Source organism: Macrosteles quadrilineatus, unplaced genomic scaffold (genome assembly GCF_028750875.1).
Source record: "Macrosteles quadrilineatus isolate MER2022 unplaced genomic scaffold, UCM_ALF_1.0 Scaffold_3__2_contigs__length_128488019, whole genome shotgun sequence".
Classification (NCBI taxonomy): Eukaryota; Metazoa; Arthropoda; class Insecta; order Hemiptera; family Cicadellidae; genus Macrosteles; species Macrosteles quadrilineatus.
In genome coordinates this window covers 116,746,426-116,759,155 of record NW_026542596.1, presented here as the reverse complement: position 1 = coordinate 116,759,155, position 12,730 = coordinate 116,746,426, and the positions used below count along the sequence as shown (strand labels likewise).

Below are 12,730 nucleotides of genomic sequence, written 5' to 3'. Positions count from 1 at the left end.
TCAAACTTCAAAATAAATGGTGGTGGTGATCTTTTTCAAACTCTTCTCTTAAAGCATGAGAACATAATGCATTGTTAAAGCATGAAGCTTTTAGAACTTTTTGTCGCTTTTGCTTAATTAGCATTGTAGTTAAATGTACGTTATGGGTTTGGATATTTATATCTAAAATCTAAACTTTTTTTCAAAGAGAATATAAGTAAACTTTATGGTTCATGCTGATCGAAGCCATATATTTTTGAAATTCAACTAAAAAACAACCGATATTGTTTTTTTTAAATCCAATTATATGTTATGTTATTGCAAATACAATACTCATCATTATATCGATTTCGAATAAACTAGACAGTATCTGTAAATTATATTATTAAATTCTGCCATTTCATGTGATATCGTATCGGAGATTTATTATAAAACAAACTTATATTTACACCTTTGTTTTCAAGCTTCATGCTAAAAAGAGGCTCTCAATGCCATGAGGTGAGTGTTACTGGTGATATTTTATAAATTGTTTTAATTACATGAAATTTATTTGTACTGCATTCTGTTATAAATTTACAGTACAAATTTGCTTCCACTGTGATATTCAATTAAATTAAACTAATGGGTGATATATTGGACAGCGAGATGCGTTAGGATGAAGATACATCAATGGGGTTACGTTTTTTGTACACGTTTTATACAGTGTACAGTTCTACATTTAAATTTGGAAACGTTAAAAAAAGATCTTAAACTTATCGTAGTTATTTAGCGTAGATGTGTTAGAAATGTCTTTTCAGTTATTTGGGTTGGTAATATATCTTTATCATCTTAGCTGTTCATTCTACATTTAATTGGTTTAGGAAAATTTTAGTAACTTACTTAGCATATCTATGGCTGACCATAAAATATAACTAGATATTATAAAATTACCTTTTAGAGATAAAAGCTACACCGCTGTTCTCTCAAGCTTTTGTACAACTATGTTAAATTTTTCAGTATTAACACACAAAAAGCTTTTTCATGTGGTTTTTATTGTTTTTGTATAATCTTTCAAATAAAGTAAACAGTAAGCCATGTCATCTTGCATGATTTAACTATTTTTTCTGAATTACTATTAATGTTTTGAACACACACTTTCATTGCACGAAAACACTTTTTGCTGTAAAGAACAATCGCACATGCTTTTGCTTAAAAAAAGCATCGTTTGTGTTTTAAACTTTGATTGCAAGAAGTATTAATCAAATATAACAGCAGATAAATGGAACAATTTTGTTTAGCAAAATCCCATTAACATGCAAAATTGAAGTTTCCAAGATATTTTAACCATACAGTATTTTTAAATTCCAAGAAAATACGGCTAGAAAAATAAAATGTTAAAGAATGGTAGGAAACTGTAAAATGGAATTCAATTTTGTAAAAGTTTTAGTTCAGATAATATAAAAAGTTTCTATAGTAAGCTTTCTTCAATTTAATCATCATCTTAGTTCTGTGTTACAAACTTCTGGAAAATCATCCTTTTTTTAATCATCAGTTGGTGGCTCATAGGATTGGAGTGGTACTAAACAAAAATAATATAGTAATTCTAAAACATTTTCAGGAAATATATATTAAAGATTTTGTCTCTAGCTCATCAGCACAAATCATTTCTCTTACCGGTGTCGTGTTCTCTCTAAATATTTCATTTTATATGGTCTTTTAGAAGATTATATAAAACGTTTCAAAAAGTCTGAATCCTAGAATTTTTCCATCATACAACCGTAAAACTATGACTTATAACCAGGGGTGCCCAGAGGGGGGGGTACTGTGGCGCGTTTGCGCCACAGGAATTTTTGGGGGGGACTTTTTTGAGGGGATTTTGGGGGGGATGTTTTTTGCTAGCTGTCATAATGAATGAATAATTTTGTATAAGCAGCCCGAAAAAGTGTTTCTAGGTAGCTCACTATCAACACCAACAACATTTTGCCATTCGTAATTAAGATTTGCTTCTAAGAATGGTAAAAACGCACCTTGTCAGACAATCCTTAATATACCAGTGTCAGTGTCGAATTTTATTTGCTACATATGTTTTGGTGGTTCTTTACCTCCACCACACAAAACACGAATCGATTACAGATAGGCCTATCAATTCACACGTATATTGCCGTCGTCAGAACTGGAAGTAAACTGAATCAGGTTCAGGTTATGACGGACAGACGTGGTCTCTGGATTGTCGTCTGCATTGTCACCAGCTGATATAGGACTATTGTAGTGACTGAGAAGAGTGTTAAAAGTATAATGGGATTCATAATTAATTGAGTGTTTTCACTCAAAAATTTAGCGCTGTCCCTAGTTTTATGTATTTTAGAACTCCTAAAAGTATTTAATAAATTTCCTTTCGTGCAGTACTGTAGAATTTCGAGACCATAATTTATATCCAGCAGATAAATTGGTTATTATTGTCAATAATTTTAAATGGAAAACTCAATTATAAATCCCATTATATTTTCAACACTCTCCTCCGTCACTACAACTAGTCCAATTATTAATATCAGCTTTTGATAACACAGACGACAATCCAGAGACCACGTCTTTCCGTCATAACCTGATTCAGTTTACTCAGAAGAATCATATGAATCATAAGAATCATATGTTATTTTAAAAGCATAGAATATTAAATATCTAAACAATACTAATTTGAAATTTAAAAAATTTACATGGGCCTATGTGTTGACAAAAATATAAAAAAATGAGAAAATCAAAACAAATGGAAGACATTGCAATAACATGTTTTATTTACAGCTTGGAGTGAAAATTGACAAGTTTGCACAATACATACTTTTGGTCGAGCTCTTGACCACGGGGCAAGCTCTCGTAGATAAATAAAAAAAATCCGTCGTCAATGGGTTTAAGTACCAGATTTGCGAGATACCATCATTATGTGCGATTTCATCCAGAAAAGAGTTTCTGGTAATTTCTCAGGTTCTGTATTATTAAGAGATGCACGACTTTAAACACATACATTACAAAGAAGAACTATATCCTAAAAGAAGTCGCTAGCTCTGGTAGGATAAATGTGTGATGATGACACATTCCTCTACTCCTTGGACTTGCAAACAAAAAAAATTTATTGAAGGAAATATATTATATTATACATATTTTATTGATTATACACTTATTAGCTGTAGGAATGTTCTTAAATTTATAAGTTGGAAATGTCTAATTAAGTATGCACTAAATTTACAAATCCATCAAACTTCAAAATAAATGGTGGTGGTGATCTTTTTCAAACTCTTCTCTTAAAGCATGAGAACATAATGCATTGTTAAAGCATGAAGCTTTTAGAACTTTTTGTCGCTTTTGCTTAATTAGCATTGTAGTTAAATGTACGTTATGGGTTTGGATATTTATATCTAAAATCTAAACTTTTTTTCAAAGAGAATATAAGTAAACTTTATGGTTCATGCTGATCGAAGCCATATATTTTTGAAATTCAACTAAAAAACAACCGATATTGTTTTTTTTAAATCCAATTATATGTTATGTTATTGCAAATACAATACTCATCATTATATCGATTTCGAATAAACTAGACAGTATCTGTAAATTATATTATTAAATTCTGCCATTTCATGTGATATCGTATCGGAGATTTATTATAAAACAAACTTATATTTACACCTTTGTTTTCAAGCTTCATGCTAAAAAGAGGCTCTCAATGCCATGAGGTGAGTGTTACTGGTGATATTTTATAAATTGTTTTAATTACATGAAATTTATTTGTACTGCATTCTGTTATAAATTTACAGTACAAATTTGCTTCCACTGTGATATTCAATTAAATTAAACTAATGGGTGATATATTGGACAGCGAGATGCGTTAGGATGAAGATACATCAATGGGGTTACGTTTTTTGTACACGTTTTATACAGTGTACAGTTCTACATTTAAATTTGGAAACGTTAAAAAAAGATCTTAAACTTATCGTAGTTATTTAGCGTAGATGTGTTAGAAATGTCTTTTCAGTTATTTGGGTTGGTAATATATCTTTATCATCTTAGCTGTTCATTCTACATTTAATTGGTTTAGGAAAATTTTAGTAACTTACTTAGCATATCTATGGCTGACCATAAAATATAACTAGATATTATAAAATTACCTTTTAGAGATAAAAGCTACACCGCTGTTCTCTCAAGCTTTTGTACAACTATGTTAAATTTTTCAGTATTAACACACAAAAAGCTTTTTCATGTGGTTTTTATTGTTTTTGTATAATCTTTCAAATAAAGTAAACAGTAAGCCATGTCATCTTGCATGATTTAACTATTTTTTCTGAATTACTATTAATGTTTTGAACACACACTTTCATTGCACGAAAACACTTTTTGCTGTAAAGAACAATCGCACATGCTTTTGCTTAAAAAAAGCATCGTTTGTGTTTTAAACTTTGATTGCAAGAAGTATTAATCAAATATAACAGCAGATAAATGGAACAATTTTGTTTAGCAAAATCCCATTAACATGCAAAATTGAAGTTTCCAAGATATTTTAACCATACAGTATTTTTAAATTCCAAGAAAATACGGCTAGAAAAATAAAATGTTAAAGAATGGTAGGAAACTGTAAAATGGAATTCAATTTTGTAAAAGTTTTAGTTCAGATAATATAAAAAGTTTCTATAGTAAGCTTTCTTCAATTTAATCATCATCTTAGTTCTGTGTTACAAACTTCTGGAAAATCATCCTTTTTTTAATCATCAGTTGGTGGCTCATAGGATTGGAGTGGTACTAAACAAAAATAATATAGTAATTCTAAAACATTTTCAGGAAATATATATTAAAGATTTTGTCTCTAGCTCATCAGCACAAATCATTTCTCTTACCGGTGTCGTGTTCTCTCTAAATATTTCATTTTATATGGTCTTTTAGAAGATTATATAAAACGTTTCAAAAAGTCTGAATCCTAGAATTTTTCCATCATACAACCGTAAAACTATGACTTATAACCAGGGGTGCCCAGAGGGGGGGGTACTGTGGCGCGTTTGCGCCACAGGAATTTTTGGGGGGGACTTTTTTGAGGGGATTTTGGGGGGGATGTTTTTTGCTAGCTGTCATAATGAATGAATAATTTTGTATAAGCAGCCCGAAAAAGTGTTTCTAGGTAGCTCACTATCAACACCAACAACATTTTGCCATTCGTAATTAAGATTTGCTTCTAAGAATGGTAAAAACGCACCTTGTCAGACAATCCTTAATATACCAGTGTCAGTGTCGAATTTTATTTGCTACATATGTTTTGGTGGTTCTTTACCTCCACCACACAAAACACGAATCGATTACAGATAGGCCTATCAATTCACACGTATATTGCCGTCGTCAGAACTGGAAGTAAACTGAATCAGGTTCAGGTTATGACGGACAGACGTGGTCTCTGGATTGTCGTCTGCATTGTCACCAGCTGATATAGGACTATTGTAGTGACTGAGAAGAGTGTTAAAAGTATAATGGGATTCATAATTAATTGAGTGTTTTCACTCAAAAATTTAGCGCTGTCCCTAGTTTTATGTATTTTAGAACTCCTAAAAGTATTTAATAAATTTCCTTTCGTGCAGTACTGTAGAATTTCGAGACCATAATTTATATCCAGCAGATAAATTGGTTATTATTGTCAATAATTTTAAATGGAAAACTCAATTATAAATCCCATTATATTTTCAACACTCTCCTCCGTCACTACAACTAGTCCAATTATTAATATCAGCTTTTGATAACACAGACGACAATCCAGAGACCACGTCTTTCCGTCATAACCTGATTCAGTTTACTTCCAGTCCTGCCCGCGGCAATATACTCACGTGAATTGATAGGCCTATCTGTTATCGTTTTGTGTATAAACAGATTGTCTGACAAGATGCGTTTCTACCATTATTAGTCATAAAAGGCAATCCTGGGGCTATCAAAATTAATTATAAGATTACTTCGTCACAAAAACCTTTTGTGGGTATTTGCCTGGCGATTTTTGTGGAGTAAAATCAAGTTTTTGGAGTGTGTTGTTTGTAGTGGCGGTGTTTCTAGAGCCAGGGAGTGGCGAGCAACAAGTCTGTCTTATTTCGTGACTGCCTATAATTTTGAAAAAAAACTTTTTGTTAAAGTATTATTAATGCATTTTTAAAGCGGTTTGATTTATTAAAATTCTTCTCTGAGATTCTTTCTCTGTAAAATTTAACGCCACCTAATATATTGTACAGTTACAATACTGTGTTGGAGTAGAGTAATTCACCTAGTATATTGTTGTACGTTTTGAAGACGTTGTCTATTGCAATACTGAGCACATGTTAGCTGACAATAGAGATTCTGAAATGTAAATAGAAACACTTTTAATTCGTCCATTAGTTAGATATACCTAATGAAGTATTGTTAAATGTTGTTAACGTTTCCTATTAAACATTTAATTTATATTATCAGCAAGTTTGTTTTTCTTTACCTCAAGTTTACTAAATACTAAATTGGAATGCTCGTTTTATTAGGGAAAGGGAAAATTGTCAGATAAATTGGTGGGGGGAGGGTAGGTTTAAATAGACGGCAGCATAAATTGGGGGGGAGAACTACTCCTTTGGCTTGGGGGGGGGGTTGCGCCTCTGGGTTTGGGGGGGATGGGCACCTCTGCTTATAACCGTGTGATATACCAGTAGAACAACCAATTTTCAAACAAAAATCAACCAAGAGGAGTAAACTAGCGCTTTGTCATTTTTGCATCCTATAGGCTAATCCAAAACAAGCGCGTGTACGAGCAAACTTTTATTTTCGTCCAAGGATTTTTAATTTATTTGTTTATCATAAGGGTATTTGGCCACAAGAAATCTATTGGAGTTGGTCACAAAGCTGGGAAAAATCCAGTTTCTGCCCTACAGCCCTTGAAAGTGACCATGCTATTATCAATACTTTTTTGTAGTTACAGTGTATTAAAAAAAAAGTAACACAGCTGATACAGGTTATTTTTATTGCAATCTATGTATTTATAAAGGTGGATTAAAATATTTTCTTTGTAACATCTGTTCACATTGATTACCATACATTATAAATATCTTAAATTTAGCTAATTTACTTATTTAATAAATTCAATGTTAAATTCAATCCGAGCTAAAGCTCTGTCTCCTGGTAATTATAAATGAAACAACAACTCAGCTGATGAATATTTTAAACCCGCTACTAACTTTTCAAATCCGCTAGATTTATGAATTGTTCAAACAGCTGAACACTTCTCTCACACACTATTAAATTTCTAGCTAAGACTCACTCTGTTTGAAAAAAAAACTTTTGCATACAAATGGTCAGTTCATCGGCTTGTTCTCATTGAATTGACAAACCGAATTGAACAAGTTTTAGGCTTTAAGCCAAGTATGAGCAATGGGTGAGATTGTCACTTTTGTCGCTGAGACCAGACAATTCTTTGGATGGAATGTAATTGTTTTTAAATGACATAATTTTAGGCGAGGTATTTTTCATTTATGAAAGTTGTTTGTGGGCTTCACTCTTACAACTTTTTGTTTGTCTAGTGATATCCAGGACTCGTCATAAACACACACACTATACATCACCCAATCGTCCATGGAATCAAGGAACTTGAAAAACTTCCTGCTATGGCAGGGTAGAAAGAACTATTTTTATCCAGGTCGCGGGTTGAATGCCTAACCACAACTCAAGATCTTATTTTCCCAATGATCAGTTGATCACTAGGTCAAGCTTAGACTGACTTTATTAACATCCGGCTGTGTTTCAGGAGAACCGAACAGTGAGTCGAGCAAGACTCGGCTCTCTGCCTCGGAAACTGTCAAACACAATCCTAGAGGCAGAGCCGGAGGAGACCAGCAACAAGGAGACGTAAGCATAATTTGTTCTTATCTCTTAGTTATGTGTAATGCACACAAAGTTGAAAAGAATATCCACATTGTCCTTTTATACTGCTGCCAAGATAAAAAATTTCCAAGCCTATTGTGAACAAATTGCACACTTTTAATGTCTGCTTGAAGAAATCTCAAAGTTGACTACTTCCCCTTTTACAAATGCTGAATCGTGGCAAATACCATTCAAATTGTTGATTTTTGTTGCAATTAGCATGCATCATAATGCCCTAAAATCTTTGGCACTGACTGCCAAACACCGTTTTTATATATTATTTAAACAAGAAAACCGTCCTCTAACTCTTTACCGCCATCAAACTGCAGTGCACTAGACAAAGACTTAAGAGAAGAAATAAATCAATTTATTTCAACTGTTTTATTTTCCCCAGTACTGTTTATCACACTTATCTATATCCACCGGTAAATTTGATATGGAAATGTTTTCCAAGCATGTTCTATAGGTGGTAAAATTCACCTATTACAATAATCCAAATTATATAGATTTTTTAAAGTTTTTTGTTGTTGTAGTCACCAACAACCAATACACAAACAGGAATGAAACGGTTGATGGAAATAATTCCAACTCCAATACCAACCAAATTGACCCCAGAAATTGCAAAAAGTTTTCTCAATACGGTTTTCTAAATATTTTCACACACCAATATTAGTCAATTCAATGCGCCAATTTGTACCTAAATGTGTTAATGTATACATATTGCACAGATCAGCCGTTACCAACTCAGGGGGGAGCCAGCCGAGGGATGTAGTGGAGGGGAGCAGTATTAACACACGGACACTACAGCGCAAGCCGAGCCGCCAAGCCATCTTAGAAGAGAGGAGACAAAGGTAGCAAAATGTCATCGAATAAGTAAAGTCTAGTGGTAGCGCACCTTAGGCGTTTAGTCTCCAAAGTCTTTGGTTCAAATCCCACCAATCACCAATCAATGGTTTTTCGCTACAGTAGAACCCCTCGTATCCGGCCACCACGGGACCAAGCCCCTGGCCGGATAGCGATTTGGCCGGATAAAAAAACCTACTACAAAAATGAAAAGGATTCATACCTATAATAATATTTACTCAAAACATGCTGTCAAAAGTATCATTTAAGTCTATTCTAGGATTATTTTTTGAAGAATTAACATGTTTGTACAAATAAAAAAAATTATTTGTAGGCTAAAGTTGTAAAAAAAACCTGAAATTAAGATTTCAGATAACAAAAACTATTAAACGATGGAGGTAAAAGTTACATTAAATCAGCTTTTAAGATTTTTAGGACCTTAATAGTAAATACAATTCTACTCAACTTTCTTATCCTTTTTGTGAAATAAATACAAAGATTAATTTCCCAACCCCCAACTTTTTAGAGGTTAGGCCTAGTTCAACTGAGTTTAGTGACACAGTAAAATATATTGAAACAAACAGATAAATAGTTTAGCTCAAACAAGTTGCAAAGACTAGTGCTTGCATCTAAACGTCTGTAAGCTTTGAGAAAAACATTTTGATATTGGCTTCCTGGAAGTCGCCGGATAAACAGAGGACCGAAAAAACCAAGGCCGGATATCAGGGGTTCTACTGTATAGGATGATAATGCAACCCTGTAAGCATAGTCAAATAAATTTATAAAATGGTCACAAACTAGCCTAGCGGTCTACAATGGTAAGGTAGGTCAAAGACCTACAAAGAGAACAAACAGTAAAATAAAAAGCTTTATCATAGATAAAACATACTCGATTAGTAGATTTCTCATCCTTATGGGACCAGCTGAAGACAATTTTAATGTTAGTTCCGTCCGGTGCACTGTAGAGGTAGTGTATTGTTTACACTTTGTTTCTTGTTATTTCAGTCATTAAAACCTTGTAACCAAATAAAACTATATAATCATAAACAATAACTCGTTTTCTAGTCATTCAACCAAACAGTGAAGCGCAAATCATAAAATTAACCCTAAAATAATAGAAACAAAATTTAGTCGACACTAGCGATTAGTGTCACCAACATGAACTAGACACGAAAAACGGGCTTCAAAATGTACAGTGGGATGAGAAGTCTACTTGTGTTGGTTAGTCTATGGTTTTATCATGGTAGATTTAGCAGTGTAACTGTATTTTTTTAAAGTTCCAGTCAAACACCGGCCGTGGTTGAGTCTGAGTCGGAAGATGAAGGATTGTCCATGGAGCCGGGCAGTGACACTGAGACGCCCCCTCCTGTTGATACAACACCTACCATCATTGTCAACAGGTAATTTCAATACAATGGATTATTTACTGCAAAATTAAATTAAATTTCCACAAGCAATTTTAGCTATTTATAGATAACATAGCTAATATATTTCTAGCTTTAGGAGTCTTCTCTAAAACAAGGAAACAAAGTAACGTTCATCCTTCTAAATTGAATGAACTTAGGCCAATTCTGTCCTGCCAACTCTGTTGAAAAAAAAGGATCCTTCTAGAGGCTGTAAAATTGAAGTTGAATCTATCTTTAGTGTTGTGTCAGTTACAGAATTGACATAACTGCTTTGCTGCATATAGCAACGGCATTACCTGAAAGGAGATTAACTGACTGAATAGGATGCAAAATACCGCAGTTCGTTTTGTCTACAGACTTCTTGGGGGAGCACAGCAAGAACATTTTCATTCATTCACATCATCTCTCTTTGGGATTCTGCTGGTCTGTTACTAGCCAATGCTGTATGCAGAGCTCACACTTGTTGTCTCGTCCATGGGTCCTAGCATTAAGAAGCAAAATACCAGATTGAGTGACTTGTAACAGATGAAGCAATTGCTCGGCGTGGCACTAATCAGGACACCCTCGTCCACTTTCCAAAAGTTAATCTGGAGAAAGGAAGGAGGGTGTTCTCCTATTTAGGTCTTCCAACTCACAACGAACTCCCCTTTCAAACCTTTGTGCCTCAGCATTCAAGAAAAAGATGAGAATGTTTTACAAAGCATCCTTGTAAATCTTATTGTAAATTTGTTCATTGTTGTTTGTTTGCTATTTCTATTGTTGATTGTGTAACCAGTTTGGACTTAGCACTTGAGAATAGAGGCTTTTTGATTGATAAATTACTGAAAAGCTGGTTGTTCACAGGAGGGTGAGTCTACAGGCGCCATGGCTGAGTGTTGTGAAGGACTGGGTACGTCCAGGCGATCACACGTTGCTACAACTGAGGTACAGTGTCGCGGTGGCACTACTGGTGGCAGCTTTGGCCGTTTTCACCTCTACCTTCATCCCTCGTATCAGCTGACACCAACACATCTTACTTTTATGTTTCTTTGACTGTGGAAAAACTTATGTGAATGAATGTGGTAATTCTGATATTTTAACTATTTGTTTTATAGTGAACAAATCTCTCAGACTCCTGAAAGTGCCAGTGATTTTGCTAGACATTGTTAATGCTCAGTCTTTCTCCTTCGTTAATTAAGAGATATTATGTAAATAAGAGTACTAATTAATAATCTCTGTGTTTTATTAAAAGTCTACATCTTAAACCGTTTTTATTTGCACTCCTTAATTATCACCCATTTGAAAGCTATTAATTTAAGTTTCAATATTTCAAACAATTTCAATTTTTTTACTGTGGAAACAGGCTTAGAAATGTGATCAAATACCTTGCAAACATATTTATTTGAACATTTTACACTAAAAGAAAATTTTACCAAAGCACATCCACTGTAAAAATCCATTATTAGAAAATGATTTATTCGATTGCTGACTTATCAAGGAAATATAAAACTGAGCAAGATGAACTACATGCAGTGAAGTTTCAGAATAACAATCATGGACTAATTAATATAACAGATTGAAGGTATATTATTCAACATGGACTGTTTTTGTTTGAACACTCCAAGACCAACATTTTGTATTAATATTTGAATTTGACCAATCCATAGTAGATAAAAAAAATAAATGTATTTATCTTAGCTTGTTACCCTTTAAAATCATTTAGTGTCAGCCATGAGTATAACCTAATTTGGCTAAAAGGTTATAAATAAAATGTTAAGTTGAATAAAATTATTTATTTACAGACATATTTACATAAAAACATATTTCCACATAAATTCATTGGTAAAATTGAACAATTGTATAGGCCTACTTGTGTAAATCTTTGTACAGAGGAGCCTATAACAATTTCGTAAATACACAACAGACATTGGTTTTTTATTCAATTAGATTCTAACTATTGTAGAGAAAATTTATCAAATTTTCATCCAGAAGGTAAAGTTCTACTACTCTTATTAATTATACAGGGTGATCAACTCAAGGAGGCCACCATTGGGATATCGGAAACGGTAAGAATTAGGGAAAACTTTAAATGGGAGATATTCCTTTATTTTTTGTGGCAATTAAAAATATAAATTTAGTGTTTTGAAATTCAGCCGCCATTTTCCAATATGGTGGCCAACTTTGAAATTTCTTATGGAACACCCTATATTGTTTTCGGATAGAACATGCAATTTAAAAACTTTTTTATTCTTGGCATTTTTTTCATAAACCCATTTGTTTAGGAGTTACAGCCTATGAAAAATGACTTCCGGTGTACATGTTGCATCATGTAGCTCCTAAACGAGTAGGTTTATAGCGAAAATGCAAATGTAAATAAATAAGTCTTAAAATTGCATCTAGATTCCAAAAAGACCATAAAATACATAAAAAATATTAATTTTGCTATTTCAAAAATGGCGACCATTTTCCAAAATCGCAGCAAACTTGAAAAGTGGAAAACTGTGTGTTTTTAAGGTATTTTAGGGTCTTTTTGGAATGTAGATGCAATTTTAAGACTTATTTACGTTTGAATTTTCGCTATAAACCTATTCGTTTAGGAGCTACATGATGCAACATGTACACCGGAAGTCATTTTTACTTTCTCCCCCTAT

The 12,730-nt window shown here is 33.2% G+C and overlaps 1 protein-coding gene across 8 annotated transcripts in view; it reads left to right on the top strand.

The window, feature by feature from the left end:
* Positions 1-11,348, top strand: part of LOC128988701 (uncharacterized) — a 146,822-nt gene extending 135,474 nt beyond the window's left edge. For 2 of the 8 annotated variants that reach the window (XM_054410258.1, XM_054410255.1), the window contains 4 exons: positions 7,736-7,836; positions 8,580-8,702; positions 9,972-10,094; positions 10,944-11,348. In XM_054410258.1, coding sequence (XP_054266233.1) covers positions 7,736-7,836; positions 8,580-8,702; positions 9,972-10,094; positions 10,944-11,100 — 504 coding nt within the window. In that variant the 3' untranslated portion in view covers positions 11,101-11,348. Of the gene's footprint in view, positions 1-443; positions 478-3,649; positions 3,684-7,735; positions 7,843-8,579; positions 8,703-9,971; positions 10,095-10,943 lie in introns of those variants that run through there. The other 6 variants (XM_054410256.1, XR_008490414.1, XR_008490415.1 and 3 more) reach the window with 6 other exon arrangements.
* The last annotated feature ends 1,382 nt before the right edge of the window (positions 11,349-12,730 follow it).